Genomic DNA, 22,129 nt, shown 5'->3' on the forward strand with positions numbered 1-22,129 from the left:
CTGGGACTTTGATCTGTATTGAAGGTCTTTAAAAAAACACATTAGCAAATAAATTAAGTTTATCTGTAATTTTTCTAGTTCTTGATCCAGTGAACTGTAGCAGCATGTCTAGATTTTTTTGCTGGATGTAGGATTTTTCCAAATATCAAGAGCATGATCTCAGAAGTTAATAACGCATTAGTTATGGGCCTTTACCTAACTGACCTTAATTTGTCTCAGTAATTCTTGAAGGTAAAGATGCCAGCTGAAATAATGGTGTGTATGCTTGCCCCTTGAAATAGGGTGAACAGCCAGATCATTTCTTAGATACTACTGAGAAACAGCTTTGTGGTTAAGAGCCTGTGTTCGCTGCACTAGCCTGTTCACCTCTTAATTTCTCCTTCTTCTTCCCCCTTTTTCTCCCTCCTGTTTTCTTCCCTCTGCCACCCACCCTCTACCTCCCCCTCAAAAACGTGTTGAGCATTAAGTAATTGTGAAGCTTGTCCACATTTTTATGCGTCATCTGGAAAATTACTAACAATGTTCTTTTTGAGGGATGTGATAAGCATAATCTTCACAAATTAATATAAAAATGTAATCTCTTTTATTAAATGAAGCTTTGGTAATCTTGTGATGTCCTTGACTAACTGTTTTTATGCTTATGTGAGTAAAAATAGAGCACTGAGAGGAGTAGTAATATTCTGTTTACTTGAGATAAGTATTAAAAAGTTTGCATACTTGGTTGACGTCTGTAACTATTCCTGATTATTCTTAGCTGTTAAACTAGATTTTTGTCTTGCATTCTGCTGATGCAGACTATACCACATGATTTTATGTTATAATATGCTACTTGCAGCTAGCTCAGTAATTTCCAGTTACAACTAGGTTTTATTCAAACAATAAATACTCTATGTATTTTAAGTTACAGATTAAGGTGCCACATGAATTAAGTTCTTTAAGAAGCGTTTTAGAGGGGATTATTTTCAAGCCTCAGAGGAGGACGGGAAGGGAACTTGTTCAATTATATTGCATTATTCTGAAAGTGTGTTACAGGAGTTCTTATGGTAGGGCATACCACTGGAGATGGAGGGAAGGAAGAACAGGTATACTAGCAGAAGATTTTTGGAGGAATAAATTTTGTTCTTCTGAGTCCCAAAAGTGCACTTGAAAAACGTTTGTAGTACTGATTGCTGGATTTGAAGAGTGTTGAGAATTTAATCTGAAATATAATAGCTGCTTTTTAAAAACATTACAAATACTACTGTTAAAACATGTACAAGTACAACATTTGTACTTGATCTTCTTTCCAGAACAAAACATAGCTATATTGATCTAGTAAGACCAAATACTTTGAATTAGTGAAATAGAAAGAGGAAGACAGCTGTGGTTAGTAGAAACAGTAAAGCTCTTTAAGAATATGTGTAGATACCAGTAGTGAGTTTTGACTGGGTTATCACTGCTGTTTCTGATGGAACTGCACTATTTCAAGTCAAAAAGAGCTGTTTTGTTTCTGTTCTATCATGGAGATAACACTGTAGTGAATCAAGGTTTTAAATATGTTTTAGGGTAGCATGATAGTAGCAAATAAACATTGCTCAAGTTCAAAAGTACAATGTCAGATAGCTACTTCAGGGACATGGGAATGAACACCTTGGTTTAAGGTATCTTAAGCCTGAAGCTGAGATACTGGGAATGCTTATATATAATAAACATAAACTTTAAAATTGTTTTGAGAATACATTTATTGTGTGCTCATATTTAAACGATGTGCTGAATTGTCTTGACTCTGTAACTCATCTGAGCTAGCATGTCGTTGTAAAAATAATAAAAACCTGCTTTGCTGCAAAATAGATGCCACAGTGAGTATCGTTTATTTTTAATATATGTATAATTACAAGGATGGCAGCACTGAAGCCCAGTGTGATACTTTTTATTGGTATTCTGGCTGCGAATTAAGCCTCTTTATTTGCATGCTGTTTAGTTTAAAAATGGGTATCTGAGAAAATATTTTTACATGCACAACTTAAATGAAACTTTATTTAAATATGTTTTCTTTATTATTTGCATATGAATACAGCAGTTATTGTTCAAGATGTAATATATTTACAAAGAAGGACAAACTGAGTATTCCTTGTGCCTAAAGAAGCTTTAAAAAGTAAGAGTGAAATAGTGTCTATATGACTTACAGAAGCAGAACTGTCTGTTTGTCCAGTTCATGAGGGTTTTTTTCCTGTTCTTTTGTTTAATATTTGACTTTCTTCTAAACCACTTGGAGGGCAGGAAACAAGAAATTGTGTAACAGTCACTTCAAATTGTTCTGCTGTTAGAGGGTCAGACCTGGAGTTTCAAACCTAAATGCTAGCTTGTTGGGAGAGAACAGCTAATACAGTTCAAAATAAGTTCATACAGTCAATCTCTGTTCTGATAAAAAGAGTTTAAAGCAAAAATAAGTTAAATTACTGATTAGGTTAGGAAAAAAATTAACTTTATTTTTAAAATTATTTTTAATATCATTAAGAAATCATTTATAAAAGTCCCTTATCTGTTGAGCTTTACAGTGTAGATGGATAACATTATACTAGAAGTGCAAGGCTTAGAATAATTTTACTTTATGTGAGGGTTTGAATAGATACTCACATGTACATAAGTTCTAATGGGGGCTCTTGGCCTATAAGCGTGTTTCTGAAGAATATTTACATGGACAGGTTAAACAATGCAACTAACTTTTTTTTTGGTTTTCCATCTTAGTGATTTAGAATCTAGACGAGAAGTCAAGAAAGAGGAAGGTGAAGCATTTGCACGAGAGCATGGACTTATCTTTATGGAGACATCTGCCAAAACTGCTTCCAATGTAGAGGAGGTAACTTTGCACACTTATTTCAGTAAAACAGTTGTTTTGAATTACATTTTATTTGTACAGGTACTATTCCTCTAGGCTTTGGATTCCTTAACTTGAATTAGCTACTCTTTTAATTTATATTGTGAAAAAGACAATGTCTGTGTTGTATCTGATTGCATAACACTAATTATATTGTTGGGACTCTAGTAATTAATAATACCTGTGTGGGTTTTTTAAATATTTCATCAGAGAAATGGATACTTCTGTCTGCTCTGAAAACTAAAAAGTAAGACTAGACTACATTTGCTAGCCCAAAGCAAGCCAAGCTGTTGGTGTCCTTGGCAGATGTTAATCTAACCTGTTCTAAAGACCTTTAATATTTTACAGGCTCTTCAGAGCAATCTGTTGCAGAGCTTTGGTATTTGTATTGTCATCTTTCCCTTCCACTACCTAGCAGGAATCTTCTTTGCTGGAATTCAAGCACACAGTTTCTTTTTCTGTCCCCCGCAGAGCTGTCGAAGAGGCTCTTTGTCTTGGTTGCTGTAGTCTGCTCTGCATTTGAATAAGTTTTTCAGTATTTGCTACTTTAAAGAACTTAAGTCTTTTGAAGTTTTGCTTATAGTTCATATTTCTGGACATATGTGAGTTCCTACATATCTCACCTTGACTTACTGCATGCCTCTCAAAGGGTGATTGTGGTGGGTTGGCCTTAGCCAGCAACTAATTGACCATCCAGTTGCTCACTCACTTCCCCTGTCCAGTGGGATGGGGGAAAGAACCAGAAGAGCCAAAGCGAGTCAAAACTCAGGGGTCGAGATACAGGGTTTAATAAACGAAGGAAAGAGATGGCGAGAAGAGTTACAGAAAGGCAGTCACTTACAACTTTGCACAAACAGACTGATTCTCTGCCAGTCTCTGAGCACAGAGAGCTCAGAGTTTAAATACCAATGGTGAGTTTTGACTGGGTTATCACTGCTGTTTCTGATGCACTATTTCAAGTCAAAAAGAGCTGTTTATTTCTGTTTTATCATGGAGATAACGCTGTAGTGAATGAAGGTTTTAAATATGTTTTAGGGTAGCATGATGGTAGCAAATAAACATTGCTCAAGTTCAAAAATACAATGCCAGATAGCTACTTCAGGGACATGGGAACAAACACCTTGTTAAGGTCTCTTAAGCCTGAAGCTGAGATACTGGGAATGCTCTTTGTGCTCTCTCTTTGGAAAAACTACCCTTTGGTTTTTATCATTGAGCATGATGTAATATAGGATGAAGTATCCCTTAGGCCATTTCTGGTCAGCTGTCCTGGCTGTGTCACATCCTGTGCTGCCCGCCTATCCCCCTGTTCCAGATTTTGCCTGCCCTAAACCTAATCACTGCAGGGGCCAGAGTAAGAACCAGAAGACCTTGACACTGTGTAAGCACTGCTCAGCAGCAGCTAAAACATGGGTGTGTTATCAACATTGTTGTAGTCACAAATCCATAGCACAGCAGCATACAGGCTTCTGTAAAGAAAACTAACTCCATCCCAGCTAGACACAGCAAAGTAGTGGACAAAGAGCTGCAGCGGAGATGTTAGGGCTATGTAAAGCAGCAAGATAGCTTCATGTGTTTTTCAAGCCCGTACTCAGTTCATGCCTCCCCACTTACCTTTCTTATAATAGCATGACATAGTTCAGCTTCTCATACTACATAATCTTCTCTTACTCTTTTCCAAAACTTTCCTACATGCGAGGTGGTGGACAACCAATGAGGTATTCTTTCAGTGGTAAGCCCCTTAAAGTTTTGAAATATTTAGTATTTTTTAAAAAGTTATAGTAACAACCAGCTTTCACTGACTTCGTTCTGGTTTGTTACTACCTGATTCTAACATTAGCACTTGTGTCAAAAAATACATGCTAGGGAATGAGTTTTCCAGTACCTAATGCATCTCTGATTATCAGGAGGAAAACGAGCATAAAATTCTCTGTAAAAAAAGTTCAAATAGAATCCTCTTCTTCTGAGGATACAAGTGAGCAATTGTGTGCATGTACTAATATCCTAATTCTGATGGAAAAGCTTTAGGATGTAGTCCTTTTTAGTGATAATCAACTGCATTCCCTAAATTATATTCTTAGTGAACACTAAAAGAGGTGGCATGAGCTAGACAGTTACAGCTGAAGGAGCAAAATCTTAACCTTTGAGCCAGTAAAAATAAGTGAGGAGAAGTAGTAGGCACGGTAGCTAAAAGATACAACTTTGTGGATAAAAGAAACCCTTTCATTTTAATGCTGATTCTGGACTGTTCAGTTACAAGAAAATAGAAGGCAACAAGAAAGGAAATGGAATGGGCAACATTTGAGGCAAGAACAAGAAGCATGCAAACCAGGCAAATCTAGCAAGCCTTCAGGAGCTGACTTCAGGAAGACTGGAAAGAAGAAGTTTTGTGACTCCATGGGGGTGTAGAAACTAAACAGTAAGAATAACATTTGAGAAAGTTCAGCTAAAATTAGATTAAATTTCAAGCAGAAGAAATCTGTGGCCCTGTCTACAGATGTTATCTTCCATGGTGGCAATGGAGAATAATTCTGCTGGTATCTTTGGGAAACTAGGAGCTAAGGAAGTTATACTATTGATTCTTTGCATTGACAGAAATACACTGGATCTAAAAAGCTAGATGTTGCAAGTCTCTGAATTTGCATCTGAATTATATCAAATTGTTTCTAATGCATTTGTGTTGAGTGGTGAAGCAGACACCTTCTTCTACTTACTTAGGTTTCAGATAAATTATCAAAATATTTTTATGCATTTAATTTGAATCTCAGAATGTTCAATGTTTGGAAAAGTACTAGAATTTTTAGATAGAACTACTGAGGTTAAAGGGGCTTTCTATTAATTCTATGTAAGTTATTGGGGAAGAGGGGGGGAAAAAAGCTATGGGGTCTGGGGGGCAGAAATGTCCCTCTAACTACTCAGCAGCATTTTTAATCCATGCTGTTAAATCATTGATGATTGTAATGTATAATGGCATGGGTTATGTAGTTAACCATTACAGTGCTAGGATACATGTAAAAATCTTTAAAGTCAATGTTTAAATATACAGCATCATCAGCAGTGTTGAAAGAGCAGGTGATTTTACTTGAGAAGGATATACCTCCAGTGCAAAATGATAGATGTTGATTCTGATGAGCTTACAGCAACAACTTAAGCAAGCAAGTTCACACAAATACAGCTTCAGAAATACTTCAGAATTACATGCACCTATTGGGCCTCTGTTTTTCTCTCTCTGAATTTAACAAAGTCTTATAGAATGATAAAAAGAAGGTTTAAAATTAATTTGTAATTCAGTTATCAACCTTCTGCCCTTGTTACACATCAATAGGAAATATTCCTCAAAAAGGGTGTTTTGGAGAAAGACGCTATTACTGTAAGGCACACACATTTGTACGTATGGAAATGCATAGATGTAACAGGCTAGAACATTTCCAGATAACAACTGCTGCCTTGTTTCCTCTTTCCCTTCCGAAAAGAGGGATTTTACCATGCTGAGATCATGTAGTTGATTAATAAAGCCTTGGCCTGCTTCATTTGTGCCCGTGTAGTGTTGCTTAGTGGTTGCTATACAACACAAAGGAGCAATGGAAGTGTATTTGTGGGTACTGAAGGAGGTAATGTAAGTGTGATTGCCAGGAAAAGTGACAATAAAGAAGCTACACAGTATCTAGTAATAGGGCTTAAACTATTCTTCCACCCTTTTAAGAGAAATGGATACAACTTTTGAGGTACCTGTCCAAAGTAGAATTAGGAAGAATAACTGTTTTTCCTGGCCAAACATGTTTTGTGGTTTAAATGGCTTTTTTCTCATTACAGAGCTAGTTTTCAAACTTTTCTGAATCTGAGTCACAAGTATTCATGACAAAAGAATCAAGATTGTTAAGGGTTTAGAAATATCACCTTGGATTGTTCACAGAAGCCATTCCTCAAATAGCTTGTATCCTGTAGTCCTCTGTAGCCTATACCTCAGGAACATACATGACTGCTTGAAATACTAGTTGCCAGAATTTTTTTATTTTAACAAAAATGCTTTAATGAATGTTTTTAGAGTAGAAAATGGGGTAAACTCATCATCTTTACCTCTTAGGCTGGCTGCTTGTATCAGTAATTTCCAAACTAGTAAGGGAAGCTTCCCAGGCAGTTCTAAAAATCTTCTGAGGTAGTTCTTCATGGAAAAAAATTAAACATTCGGAAGTGTTTTGAACTAATTGACTCTGCTTTGTAAAAAAGCAAGGTTACAGCAGTCCTTTTTTTTTTTTCTGAACTGCTCACAATGCATTTTCAAGTCTTTTTAATTTATAGAAGATAGATTAATTCTTACATATGTTTTGGTTGACATCAGTAAGTCTCACCACTGTACAGCTTGCATCCTACACGTGTAAAGGAAGTCTATAGCAAGTGCTTTTCACTCATTTTATTCTTGAGATGCTGTAAGCTATGTGATTACTGTATTGTTGTCACTACATTCCACATTTTCTGAACAGCTGCTTTGGTAGGGCCATTGCCTTGCATACTATCAAGTTTGTCCTTGTATACTGTCAAGTTTGGGAAGCTTAGGCTGCTTACTACGTGAGCATTTCTACAGCATCTGGTTCAAGATCTGGCATGCATTTCTTAACTTAATATTGTCTCTAGTCTATGTCCAGACTAACACCTGGTCCTGCAGCAACAGGACTAGTAACTGTGTCACTTTTATACACTGAATACCAAGTTCTTGTCACTGGGGAATTCAGAAGGGGCAGTGTGGCCGTACAGGCTGGTGGTGCCACCTAAGTTAACAGACAGGTCTGCGTTGTGAAGCACAAGCAGATCGCTGTGGAAGTGTTACAGTCCTAGTCATAGCCATTCGGTGTACAGACTGCTTGCATCTCATGCAGATGTAATACTGAAACACAGCAGCACATGGGTGTGTGGCTCCTGTGTTGTAACAGAAACAGCTAAATGGACAGAGGAGAGAATTTTCCTAATGGATTTTTCCATCTCTAGTTGAAACTAAGTGTTTCTCTGTGTCAGGAGTGACAAGACAAGCCTCTAGACTTTGTTTTGATCAGTTTGACATTGTTTCTGACCCAACTTTACCTGATCTTGCATCATAAATGGCTTGCTGTAGATGGTGGAGTTTTTAGCAGTTTTCCTTTATATGAACAGATCGGCTTCTGTCATTAATGTTACTTAAACTGTTTCCCTTGTGTAAGCCTGATTTTTCCACCGCTGTGTAGTGCTGTGTGTAGTCAATCTGTCACTGTAGCAGTACACTGACCTGTTCAGTGCTTGGGTCTTAAAAGACATTTTTAAAATGTTCATTGTGTTTTCAGGATTATGTCTCATAACCCACATCTTGGATAGAAATGTTTAGCAGTGGAGAATATCCTGTTTGCTGTTTATCTTGTTGCAGAGGCTGTTAGGGGATGTTTATACCCTGTTTGTACAATAGGTAGTTGATAGTTGTGAGTGGGAAGTAGACATAGGCTCTTCCTTTGTAGTTTGTGGAGGCTCCTAAGAATTCAGTGTGGCCACAGAGTTAAATCATTGTTTGATACGGAATGGGATTGGGTGAGAAGTTTCTGAATCGTTGGGAGGATAAAAGGGTTACTGGGGGGAAGTTTACGCACAGGGTTATAATTTGAATGCAGTGCAAGGCTAGTTATACTATTCTCATCAGTGGTATCGTACTTATTTAAATGGGGCAGGGGGTGGTTCTTGATTTCCTTTTAGCTTCTTTCTAAAGCTGTCACCAGCTATGAAAACATAACTGAATTTGTGTGATTTTCTTTTCCCTCAGTGATTTCTAAGCTGTACCACTACTGCATTTCTTTACAATTCTGTTTAAAAAAAAAAAAACAAAAAACAAAAAACAAAAAAACACACAAACTTGCCCATGTTTTGGAAGTGTTCAGTGACATATACTCTGAGCGTGGCTGTTGGCTTTCTCCCAGGAGAATGTATAGTTAAATTCAACCTGAAACATTGAACTTGGTTTTAATTCATGGTGAAAGGAATCTAGTGTTAACTTTTAGAATCTTGGTGGTTTTATCTGTTCTGTTTTCTTGAACTGTGGATGAGGGATTTGCCCTCTGAAGTACTGTTGGCAGAATTCAGTGTTGCGGTTTTTTTACTGTAAGAAAACACTGTGATGCCTATCTGTACGCTTTTCACTTGCATATGCCTAAGTCTGAGGTCCAAACCCCAGACATGTTTGCACTTGTTTTAATTGTAACATCAGTTATTTTCCAACCTTGCATTAAAATGACACATAATACTTATCAATTTTTTCTCTCATTTGCAAGAAGTTAACTATTTTATCACATTTGTTTTTTCTTTGGTAGCTCAACAGCAGTATATGACTGCTAATTGCACTCTTACCTGAACTGTGTAGCTCAGAGCTTGCTGAGTGCTGTCTGCTTGGGCAGTGTCTTAACACTTGTAGAGGCAGAGTAGAATCACTTGCATGAACTCAGGCTGATGATGAGGTCTTTCACAACACATGGCACTTACCTTTGTGTCCCTGGAATATAATTTGCTTGAACTCATTTACATGTACTACTGATTTTCAAGAAGTAAAGATACCTAGCTGTATTTGGGAAACTGCAGTAACTGTGCATTCTTCTTGCTTTCCAGGCTGCTGCTTTTAATAATTATTAATGTGATCAACCTTAAGCAAAAGAGCTTTCTGGATACTGGTCAAACTAGTGCTAGACGCCATCACTGTTCAGAAGCTGATCTCATTTGAGTTGTACTAGTGTATCACTGACTCCTGGTGTGGGAGTTGGTTTTCGTAAGTTGTTTCCCATATGGAGGGGATTATATAGCCCTATGCCAAGCTTTCATCTTAAGAGTATTTCTGCGTTATTCCAAGTTGTCTGCACATAAAGAGAATGCAATAATGAATTCATTACTTAGGGTAAAATCTGAATAGACTAACGGTTTTGACTAAGCAATAGAGCACTTCTGCTGCGTGTAGCTGGATGGTTACTCAGTGGTTTTGTCTCAGCTGTAACTTAATTTTCTCTTCAGACAGCTTCTTTCATACTTTTGCTGAAATGGATAATGAATATTCAAAAGCCCTATAGATTCAACAGTAGTACCACCAGGTCACAGATAAGGGGAAGGAAGATGGCCTTTGTAATATTCTGAAGGGTAAAAATCTAAAACTCATGGAAAGATGAGATTCTTAGCAGCTTCTAAATTTGAACTGATTTTTAGAAGTGTATTTTATTTCCCCTCCATGCCCTCCCTAAACACAGCTAATTGCTGGTAAACAAATAGTTGTTTGACCTAGTAATATAGTTAGCAGGGATTTAGTTAATAAGACTTGAAAATCCTAGGATGTTAATAGCTTTCGTAATAAGGTAAAGTGACACACAAGATGTAATCTGACTAGAACTTGCAAAAGAGCAGAATTTCTAGTTCATGAGAGTCTTAAAAAAAAACCCCAAAACAACCAAACCCAACAGTTAGGTTTCTTTTGTATCAAAACCAGTATTTCTTCAAGTTCCTTGAAAACAAAGTTCTGTGACCTTTCAGCTGTGTGAAGCTGGCGCTTTAGCCAGTTTGTCCCATGAAAAAATAGAGCAGTGAAGCTCATGTCATTTCAGCTGTGGGAGAGAGAAGGGGCAGGACACCTGGCTCCAGTGAAGATTCACAGCTTTCACCTCCTTGTGGCCAACCCTTGGACTGTTCCCCAGCTGTGCAGTAAGGAATACGGGCTCTACCATTGTTCTTGGGGCTTCTTGGACATCTCATATGATCAGAACAAAAAGTCTCAGTCATTGAAGGGTTTCAGGCTTTATAGAAGAGCATGAGAAGTATGATATAGCTGCCTACCTGAGCTGTAGATTTTGGTGGAGAGATGGATTCTTAATTTGAGGGGTTTACTTTTTTCCCTCAGGTTCTCTGTCATTTCTAACTGTTCAACAGCAGCTGCAGGACTCTTCGAGACACTTCAAGCTCTAGTAATGTGCATCTTCCCAATAAGCTTGTCAGAAAGATTGCACTCCAGCAGGTATATACATAGAAATTGCTGTCAAGTTCTGGTTTGTGCCTTTGCACCTTTAATTCAAAAATAAGGCTACAAATGTGTTGGGGTGCTTTTTGTGGCATAGGTTCATTATGTAGCACCTTCCTACTGCTTGATAATTAACCCCTTTGTAGCCTCTTTAGTGTCCTAGGCTGCTTTCTGAAGGATCATTTAGCTGTAAAAAGTATTGTCTTACTGTGCATGAAACAGCTGCTTAGAGCTTTGGGATCTCACTCTATTAAGTGGCCATCGAGCACCACTTACACACTGGGATGGTGAATGCTCTAGGGATAAATCCATTTGCGGTCCATGTTGTTACTGTTTCCAAATGCATTCCTTAGAGTAATGTAACTATATCGTATCTTGCTGCTAAAAGATAAGGTAGGAAGTTGGGAAGGAGGAAGAAATTCTAGGTGTTGTCTGATCACAGAGATGAGGGTGATGCTTTAGAATCTGTGAGAGATTTAACCTTTAAACATTTCTTATTTAGTTGTAAGAAAGCATCCAGAAATAATGACTGCATAGTTTCTGTTTCAAAGCACTAAATTTAACTTTAACATCGCCACCAGAGGGCAGCATGTTACACGAGCTGGCGGTGCAGAACCTGGTCTGTTCTGATTTTAAGGAAAGGTGAGCTTTTAAAATAATAATAAAAAAAAATAGTTTTGAAAAGTGTCAGTGATTCATTTACAACTTTTTTCGTGTTATGTTTGGCTTGTAGCCAAGTCCTTAAATAATTGTCAGGGCATTCTTTCTCTGAGAAAGAGTAGTGATGTTGTTGACATCTGCCAAGTGAAAACTAAATGTAGCTGTTCTACAACGTGCAATGTGGTGCCCTTAGTTTATTATTATTCCTGAATACAACCTCCATAAGACAGAAGTATCAGGAACATACTCCCTTACTTCTTGCATTGTTTTTACCAGTTACAGAATTCATTCTTCCTGGTTTTGTCTCAAGAGTAGTAAACCTTGTTTAGGATGTTGAAGGTGATTTAATTCTACAGTCAGTGTATTTAGGATTAATTTGTTTTTAAGTGCAGTATGTACTGTTTGGTACTTGGCTTTTTGTGTTTTGGGTTGTTTGGAGGTTTGGGTTTTTTTGAGGTGAGCATTATGAGACTTGACTATTTGCTTCCTATGTAGCAATATGATCTAGGAAACTTCTTATACAGATCATCTAAAGTGATATTATACTGATAAATTGTGACTCAAAAAGCTCCTTTGTTAGCTTTGCAGCAGGTGCTGATGTGACACAACAAGCAGATCTCATTTTACAAGTCTCACTTTCCTACTTGTACAGTAATGTAATTTTCTTTGGCAGGCTATTAAATATTTGAGAACCTAGTTATAATGTGAACAGAACTGAAAAACGTTATATTGAAACAAATAACTGAATAACTTGTGTGCAACTTTTTTTTTAATGCTGTGGTACAGATGTATTCAGTAGTCTTATGCATAATCTTTCTAAATCACAAATTACTGACACTTTTAAAACCAAGAGTTAAACATTAAATGTAGAAGTTTTCCTGAAGTTACGTTGTTTTCTTTAGTTTTTCTGAAATGTAGTCTAGAATTTTTATATTTGGAAGTCTTAACATACTGTTTTTGCAAAAGTCTCTGTCGTCTTTTTTTGTGTAATGGAGGTACTGTGTACCAGGGCCTCACCATCCTTCAGGTGACTGGGTATAAATCCGGATTGAATCTGGTACTGCGTCTCCTGGCATAGTGAAAACAAACCAGAGCCTGAGCTGATTTAGAGTGTAAGTGCCAGAGTAGCTTTGTGTTGTATTTTAGTAACAGCAGCATTATGGGAATGTACAGTGCAACTGCAGTAGGCTTGGTAGACAGCCAGCTGAGTCCGTGTGGGCTTACTGGTTGAGGTCTTGTGTTGTGTGGAAGTGGCTAAACTGCACCTGGATCCGAGTTGGCGTGTGAAGTGCTACAGCTGTGTTCTTGCAGCCCCTGCACATGGTCTAATAAATCCAAACTAGATGTGAGGGGGAAATGCTCTGTCTTTCTGCATGCGTGGCTCAGTTAATCTGCAAATAGGATAAACTGCTCATAAATAATTGAGAGTTTATAGTACGCTGCATGTTCCAGATAAGACTTAGAACATGCAGTATTGAAAGAGATTTTTAGAAGTCATCAATTATACAGGGTTCACCTTCTTGTCCTTGCTAATTGGGGCACTAGCATGCAATGCCAAAGTCTGATACGATATTCTTAAAGCAGGTAGACTGCCGTTTTCAGTAAAGTTCTCAGGTGGTTATTTTGAGTCTGCTTACACTTTGGAGCGTAAGCTAACTTAAAATACATGGATGCAAGAAACAAATGGAAGTCTCAAAGGATGCAAGTTGTTTCATAGCTATCGGTATTTTCTCAGAATCCATACCAACTGCAGAAAACATGAGGTAGAGTTGTTATTATGTGCTATATTCTTGTCAAACCACTGTTTTCAAATAGGAATTATTTATATCTGACCCAGTGCCAGCCTGGCATTTTGCCATGCAGAATAACAGTGGGTGCTGTTTTTAACACTAGTATGTGGTGCACCAGAATCATTGATGGGAACGTGGTGGTCAGATGATATCTTTTCAAGACATCTGAAATGATTAAACTGAGATGAATGCAATATTTGGATTTCTCTGATCAAAGGTTTCTTAGGCAATGTGTTTAATATTAAAATGGACTATGCCGAACTCGGTATGCTTTTTTGCTTTGTACAGTACATGCGGAAGGGAGGGATTGAGTGTTGTTAAATCACACTATGTTTTCCAGGCATTTTACTTTTTTGTGAGGATAGATGCATTCTAGTTTTGCTGGTCTAAAGTAATTTTTATAGATATAATGTAATTCTCGTTAAATTGATTCTGAGAGCCTAGGCGTACTTAGCCAACATCTTCTAGAATTTGTGGAAGTGCCAGTAGTTAAGTGCTGGTTTACATGAAGTTATCATAACACAATTTTTAAGACTTCAAGTTCTGTTTAATGTCCGACTGAAGTAGAAGCAAGCGTGTACTCTCACGGATTCCAGCTGTGTGAATTTCCAGAGGTTTTGACTTGCACCTTTCAGTAGGCACATGACTGAAGCCATTACAATAATTTGTGTGTTATCTGAAATTTTTTTTCTTACATTGAAAACTTCAGTTTCTGAGGAATTTGAATCAATCCGTATTTGGTCAAAAGCCAATTTTTCTCCTCAGCTCTTAACACGTGTTTGAAAAACGAACTCACTTCCTAAGTGCCTTGTGAATCTGCAATGATTAATTCTTCTCATTATTTTGCTGCAAATTCTCATGACCCTCTGTGATGATTCGATCACCCACTTAGAGTTTATGCATATTCATATCTTTCCGCTCCTGCTGCAGTCGTTCAAGTCTCCTTCACTGGCTGTGGTGTGTGCTTGGTGCAGTAATTGAGCTGCAGTAGATTGATTACTCTGGGGAGCTGTAAGGCCTTTAAAGGTGAAAACATATCAGTCCTGTTAATTAGGAAACAAAGCTCTGGTGGCAAGTTCAGCAGTCAAATGCTTCCAGTGTAGAAATGAGGAAAGGTATGATTTGTTCCTCTCCATGAACCCTGTTTACTTTTTTATATTTGAATTAGATCTGTATTTGCCTGTAATAGGCATGTGCAGAAGATAGCATATCTTGTATGATTGCATGGTGTTAGTATTTTAAAACAAAAAGAACTATAAGTTTGATACTGATTGTAATTACTAGCTGCTGTTAATCACGTTTTAAATTGTACATTATTTTAGGCATTACTTGACCTATAAAGTTAAATGAGAGATGAAGAATGGAATCACTGACTATAAACTTTAACCGAAAAACATTTACATAACTTACTTTTTCAGACCTGAATGTCAAAGTCTTTTCTCTGAATTAAAACAACAGATTTTCAGAAATCATAGTGAAACCTGGAGCCTCTTTTCTGCTATTGTCTATTGCCTATAGTGTGCAAGATTAATTAAAGAAAATACATTCTTAAAATTAGGTGAATATTAAATGATAGCATAAGGTTTCATCCAGCAGACAGTATCCTTACATCATCATTGTAAGTACCCTGTGGTTTTATGTTGCTAAGCACTCTAATCTAGAGTGGCCTATTACGAAGATATTAAGGGTAGGGGAAACCATCTGCCACACAATCTATTCATAAGGGTCAGAAATAAATAATTTAAAAGTAATTTATATATCTTAAAAACCACTTTTACCCTGTAATTACTGGACAGCAGATTGCAGAATACAGATGTTATGAAAATACCACTGTTTTTGTAAACAGTGTGTGATCCATTGCACTTCAGGGTCGGTTATAGAATGCTGTTGTCTTACCTGTTCTTGCTGAGGTCAGGAAGAAAAGTCTCACTGAAGCAACTGCACATGAGCTTGGATTCCAGTTAGTGTATCTTACACCAAAGGATATTGCATTCATAGTGTTTGTGGTTTTTTTTCCCTCTGTTTTAGGCATTTATTAACACCGCAAAGGAGATCTACGAGAAAATCCAGGAAGGAGTTTTTGACATTAATAATGAGGTAACTTTCAGTACTCTGAATACTTTTTGTTTGGTTGATTTTTTTAAAATGTACAAAATTCACGTTCCCTGGAAGGCTGGACAGTAAAATATTTATCTGTTCCATTTGGATATAGAATTGTCTGCCATTGTTATAAAAATGGATTAAAGTAAGTGACCCTATCCATCCATGAAGCATCACAAAATAATAAAATCCCCAAAAGAGAAGAAAATCCACTTTCATCCATTTCTCCATATGGTGTCATCTGTTTTCAAAGATAATTTTCCACTATGTAAATGGGGGACCATGTTGATATGCCAGATGCACTCCATGAGCTGTCCAGTGTAGGGGAGGGATTGCTTTGAGAGTTACATAAAAGACTTTTGAAATGTTCCTGGTTTAGGTGGCTGGATTCTGCAGGGAATAAAAGATTAGCCATTTTGCCTATGCACATTACTGAAATTACAGATTATCAGGGCTGTCTCTTTGCTTGTTTGGGGTGGGAGTGGGGAGGTGAAGCAGGGAGCACTGCTGTAATGCAAGAGCCTAGAATGGCATATAATGTCTCTTGAATTTTGAAATTATTATGCTGTTGAAAACCTGAAGCCCTTAGGAGAGAGGCCATAGAAGAAACGGATTCAAATTCAGTGGTAGTAAATAGAAATACTAGGACTGTATAGAAATGTTAGGTTCATATAAGACCTTTGTTAACATTCACAGGAAAAGTCACACAGCAAAGTTTAAATTTGATAATGTGAAGTGGTCAGTCCTTTCTGATGCCCAGAAATTTTTATCCTGCATATTCCTAAAGATCGTTGCTGAGGTGCTTAGTGAAACTACATGTGAAAATCTGCACTGCCACATTCTGTTTTGTGAATAGGCGCATTCTCTGTCTAGGATTGTCAGTCTGCTTTTTTTAACTATTATAGTCCTTGCAGAATTGTTGAAGGGGTAGTGAGGGAGTTGGCAGAACTCAATTAAATAGCTTCACCTCTTTCTGTTTTAATGTATTTTAACGTAAGGAACTGTAGACTGTTAAAAATACTGCTTTTATGACTTTTGAGAGGAAATACTGGGAAACTTCAGTCATATGCAAAGTATTTGTATTAAGAAACTTGTCGCTAAATAAGACTTGAATAGTTAGTAATCCTTCAAAGACACTGACCTGGAAAATGTGTGCGTATATATGGTGTTTTGGTGAAACATTTCTGAAATTCAGTTTAGTAATGAAAAATTCAAAACTTTAACGTTTTTCCTAAAGAGATTGCATGCAGTAGTGCAGTATAAATTGGACAGTAATCAGTGTCTGAAAAAGCATGCTCATTGTATCTGTCGAGTTTCATATCGTAGCTGACTGCTTTACTGTGCCTTATGGAGCTTTGATTGCAATATGCTGTCAAGAGCCAACAGTCCGTGCTACTTATTTGGCTTTATGCCAGGTCTGGCTCCTTGATTCCTCAAGAAGTTGCTATCAGCCCAGAGGGGGCAAAACCAATGAGCCATAGGGCATGCTTTTTATTAAAGAGGAGTCAAAGAGCGAAAAGAAACCACATCAGCTGCTGTCAATACTGAGCTAGTGCCAGAAACCCGAAGGCTACCACTGTTGCAGAACAACTGCCAAGCACTATAAATCTGAGATTTACTGTGACGCAAAGTTTCCTTAAGAGCTTAATTTCTGAAGCTACTGTATTACTTTTCTCAAAGTGCTGTATTTTTAGGTAAAATCCACTTGAGGGAGTGAGGGTTAAGATATAAGTGTGATTTTGATGAATGAAAGAGCTACACTGTGTGTGGGTTCTTGGCAAGTAGCCATGTCTTTCGGGATCATAGAAATTATTGATGACACAGAACACTCATATGCCCTTAGCCTCTACAGCTGATTCAACACAGAAAGAAATGCTGTCTAGAGAGGAAAAGTTTTATATTGAACTAATGGAGATTTTGGTGAGAGGGGAGAGGTTATACATTCCTAGCAAACGCAATGTATTTTTAAAGCCTTGTGCCAAGTAGTATTAAAATACAGCTCTTGCTCAGTGTTTTTGTGTCAGTTTAAGCTACAGAGTTTAACACAGAGATAAAATTTAAATGAGAAGGAAAGTATCTTCCTTTAAGTTTTATTTAATCACTAAGGACATGCTGCTAAAAAAACGTATAAACTTTGCCATATCTATTGCGTACATTAGGAGAACTTGCTATATAATCTTCTGGAGAAAAAAAAAAGCTTTTCAAGTATTAGTGTTCTGAAATAATTACACTGTGTATTAAACTTCATTTCAGGCAAATGGCATAAAAATTGGCCCTCAACATGCTGCTACTAATGCAACACTTGCAGGCAATCAGGGAGGACAACAAGCTGGAGGAGGCTGCTGTTGAGCCTGTTTTTACTTTCTAGCTGCCTGGATGGGGCCTACTAACTTGTTTGTTCACCCTTCCCTCCCCCCACCCCACCCTCCCCACCCCGCTCGCCACCACTTCAATTCAACTGAGACATGAAACTTGTAAGTTGGTTTCCTGTTGCAGAAGACTTTATCCTTCAAATTCTTGTATAACTTTGAATAAATGGTTAATGTTCACTTAAAGACAGATTTTGGAGATTGTATTCATATCTATTTACATTTGATTTCTAGGTCAATTGATGTGACTATTTTTGTTAAATGTTGTCTTGTGCCCTTGACTACGAACTGAATTGTATTAAACACTACAAAGTCATCTGAGTATTTTAATCAGTTTGTGTAGTTAGGTTTCCCAGCTCCTGTGGTTACCTAATGTTTAATATTGTAGAGCTGTCCTCAAGTTTTGTCGATTTTCAAGGCTATAAAGAGAAGCGGAAGGACTCTTTTAAATTCTGTATTTATCACTTTCTGTATATATAGTTTAATAACCTGCTTGGGTGTACTTGCCAAGCTAGAATTCTTTAATGCATTTGCATAAATTCTATACTACTAAGAGCTTGAAAACTACAGAAGCATTAATAGAAATTGCTTGGACGCTAAATTTTAAGCCTTTTTGACATTGTTAGCATGTTCATCCTCCCCTGTCATTATCCTGAAGTCCAAGAGAAATGCTTAATGTGTATTACTAGAGGCTACATACGTGCTATCTATTTTAATGCCAAATGTTTGCTGTTTGTCCACAATTTCCACAGCACCTCTTCAGAAATGGATTAGCTGTTTGCCTTAACGAACACTGTAGGTAAAAGCAGAGTAGGAATGAAAAGTAGAGGAGGACTTGATAAATTTAAAATGGCACATTATAAAACCATTAATCTTTTCTTAACTTTTTTTTTTTTCTTATTTACCACTTGATTTCTAGGTATATTTTTCATGCAAGGACAGTTTTTCAACCTAAATGTACAGTGGTTGTGTAAAGTTTTCTTTTAGTGACAACTTGTAATCCTAAATATATGGTAAGCATCTTGTCTATTGTGAAGAGGGTGTGAAAATAAAATCTGCCAGTTTGGAAATCTTGATGAAAATCAAAACCAGAAATGCTTTGGTACTTATTATGGTGGTGGTTGGCGGGGGTGGTGAGGGGGTGGTGTTTTGCCTGAAATGAAAGGTTTGCAACACTGCAAAACAAAATCCTGTGTTTAAGTGTTTATTTGTCAAAGTACAGAATATTCATGTGACTTTTCCTACAAATGAGGAAACAACTGAGTTTCCATCTTAACCTATTTAAATAAATTGCAGATAAAAGGGTGTCACTAATGCTAGGTTATGCTTCATGTATCCAAAAAAAAAGGGGGGGGGGGTGTTTGCCAGGAAATGACTGCAAACCGGTTGTCTTACTGGACCAATACTGACTGCAACACAACAGTGGGGGACGTGGATCCTCGTGTCATCCATTTTTATCGTCAGAACTTTAACATGAACAGTGAATAAACTTCAGCCTGACAGGTGTAACATAGCAGTGGTTCTCGGATTAAATAAAGTTTCAAAAAACATGTGGGACCTTTTGTTTGTATCTGGGGGAAGGGACGACCGGTATGGATTTATATTAGTTGCTGACTTCACCTATTTCTTACACATTTAGGAGCATTATAAGCAATTCAGTGTAATTGTTTTCAACTATTTAAGTTGAGAGGTTACTCCATTTACATGCTTTCAACTGTTAACTGTTTATTATAAGTTTAGAAGTTATATTTTACCTTTATATGGTTTTATATATAAACTTTATATAATTTGTAAGTTTGCATTTATAAAACACACTGCTTCAGCTGAAGTTTGAAAGTTGTGTTGCATGTCTGTAAAACCATAGGACTGAACTGCATTGATGCTGAGAGGAAAACTGGCTTGTAGTAACTAGATGCTCACAAGAAGGAATGAACAGACGAGTACTTGCTTGAATTAACTGCTTGAAGATTTTTTGCTACTGACCACATTGCAGAAGTCAGTTGTTTGAGATGGGATGGGAGAAAAGCATGCTCTTCTGTAGCAGCCTCAGCTCTGTCACAAACGGGAGTAAATTTCTCTTGGCCATAAAAATTGCCCCTGTTAAGGGAGCAGAGAAGGTGAATTTGTATCCTATCCTGAGAAGAACAAAAAGGCATGGTGTTTTAAGTGGTGATGATTTACAAAGCTAAAGCTTCTGACAGCCACTCATTTTCTGCAAGCATGGAAGATGTATGGCATTGACAAGGAATCTAGGGGCTGTTATAGCAAAAAGCCACCAGTGCTTTTTTGGGGGGGCGGGGGGGAGTGAGTGCCAGGGGGAATGTGCTGTGACTTACTATAGTCACACGTACGTATCTGGTTTTTTGCTCCTGCTGGTTTGGCCTGGCTTACATGCCAGTCTTATACTGTACATTATGTTCAGAATCTGGTACTTTCAACGAGAAGCTAGAACAAAACTGAAGTTTCTTCACGTTCTGGCTGGCTTTTTGTCATAAGCTTTGTGCATACATAATCCTTTTGTTGCCAATTAGAAATAAGTGGTGTTTTGTTGTTTTGTTTGTTTTTTTGGGGTTGTGGTTTGTTTTTTTTTTTTGCGGGGGAGGGGGTGAGAAGTCCCTGATGCTATTTTATCCTACTAGAATTTGAAAATTATATAGTACAGAACCTAACAGGAGGGCTTACTTCTAGAGCATGTGCTTTACAAGGTTATTCTTTCACAGGTTTCAGTTTTACTTGTGAGTGACTAATTTGCCAAGCTTTTGTGTTGAATTCCCATTGCTTTTATTGGTTGCATTTTGCATTTTTGTAACCAAAGAAAACACTTAATTGTCTTTTACAGCTGTTACATGTAATGTAAAACTATTGATACAGAAAAATGAGACCAAGGTGCAGTTTCCCCTGTACTCCTGGTTTAGCATAGGGTATAAACCATAGTTACAGAAGAGTAAATTTGGAGTGACAAATCCTCTAAGCATGACTTAAGACTTGTCTCTCTTATTTATACTTAAAATGAGAAGCTCCAGGAATTTTGGCAGTCATTTAAGAAAGATTAACGCTTCCCCCTCAGTCTTATACCTGTGTGTTTCTGTTGACTTTAATCATTCAGATTTATTCTTGTCCAAGATCAGACTCAGCAGTGACTTACGGTAGATGACTGCCAGAACACTTACTGATAAGCTAAAATAACGAGACTGTCTGAAGTCCCTAGCAGGCAGCGAGTGCTCCATTCCCTGCTCCAGAGATGTCTCCTTTCCGCTGTTACACTTTCTGTGACACAGTTCATTGTGGTGTTGGCTAGTTGAAGAGCCTTCAACTGCAATATTTATATATTGGTTAGAAGGACACAGATTAGTTTTAGGCTCAATGACATGCATTTAAGTTAGGAAAGCTATTACTGCCGTAAGAGTTACCTGTGACTGTTAAGAGCATTAAATCTGTTCTTGGGAAGAAAGGAGAACCTCTTATCAGGCTCTAAGTTACAGTTAAACTGAATCTGAATGAAAAAATGTGCATTAAAACAACTTGGAAATATCAGAAGGCAATTCTGGGCATTTAAGGATTTGGATTTTTTTAAAGTAGTCGTTCTGAGTGAGGGCACCCCAATGTGCCTGCATTTTTCTCCAAGTTGTTGGCAGTAGGGTATTGCTTTTGTAAATACTGATGCCTGAGATAGCAACTCCTCTTGGACTTTCTTTTGACATTACTCATTGTCCTACATTTTCCTTGGGTTGGTTTGGTTGGGTTTGCTTTGGTTCCCCCCCCCCCCGCCCCCCCCTCCAATCATGTTTCTCTTGTGTTTTACCTCCCTTTTGTCTTGTCTGTTCTGGTATTCTTTCATTCAAACTGAATCCAGTGAGCAAAGCGCTGCTCTCAGTCTTTGCTGCTCCACATCTGTTATACCTCCACTTAAGGCAATTTGCCCGATATGGGGCATTTGCTTTGGGGATGGAAGAGTGGAGCAGAGGTAAAGAGGAATATATGATCTTGCTGCACAGTATAACATCATGAGGGAAGTATTGCACGGGTTCTGTTACTTGTTATACATACTGTGTGTACTGTTTTTGCATGTGTGGAGGGGTATAATTTGCCTATTGCTCTTCCGCTGTTGTGTAGGAGGAGATAGGGGAGAAAGGAAGACTAACAGGTTTTAGCTGGATATCTTAATAAATTTGTTTGCTGATACGATATTTATGATTTGTCTATATTTAATGTTCCTCCCCCAGAATCACTGGGCTTTCTTCTGCCATATTATGGCAATGTAACTTTAACAGTATGCAGTGGTGATTTATTTTAATACGGTACTGAAATCTCCGTTTGTAAATAATCCAGGCTGCTGCTGTGTAAGTAGCTGATG

The 22,129-nt window shown here is 37.5% G+C and overlaps 1 protein-coding gene across 1 annotated transcript in view; it reads left to right on the top strand.

The window, feature by feature from the left end:
* Positions 1–19,325, top strand: part of RAB2A (RAB2A, member RAS oncogene family) — a 44,080-nt gene extending 24,755 nt beyond the window's left edge. The window contains exons 7-9 of the mRNA XM_040587303.1: positions 2,728–2,839; positions 15,335–15,403; positions 17,660–19,325. Of these exons, the coding sequence (XP_040443237.1) occupies positions 2,728–2,839; positions 15,335–15,403; positions 17,660–17,755 (277 nt within the window). The 3' untranslated portion in view covers positions 17,756–19,325. The remainder of the gene's footprint in view (positions 1–2,727; positions 2,840–15,334; positions 15,404–17,659) is intronic.
* Positions 19,326–22,129: the final 2,804 nt, after the last annotated feature.

The sequence above is a fragment of the Falco naumanni genome, chromosome 3 (assembly GCF_017639655.2).
Source record: "Falco naumanni isolate bFalNau1 chromosome 3, bFalNau1.pat, whole genome shotgun sequence".
Classification (NCBI taxonomy): Eukaryota; Metazoa; Chordata; class Aves; order Falconiformes; family Falconidae; genus Falco; species Falco naumanni.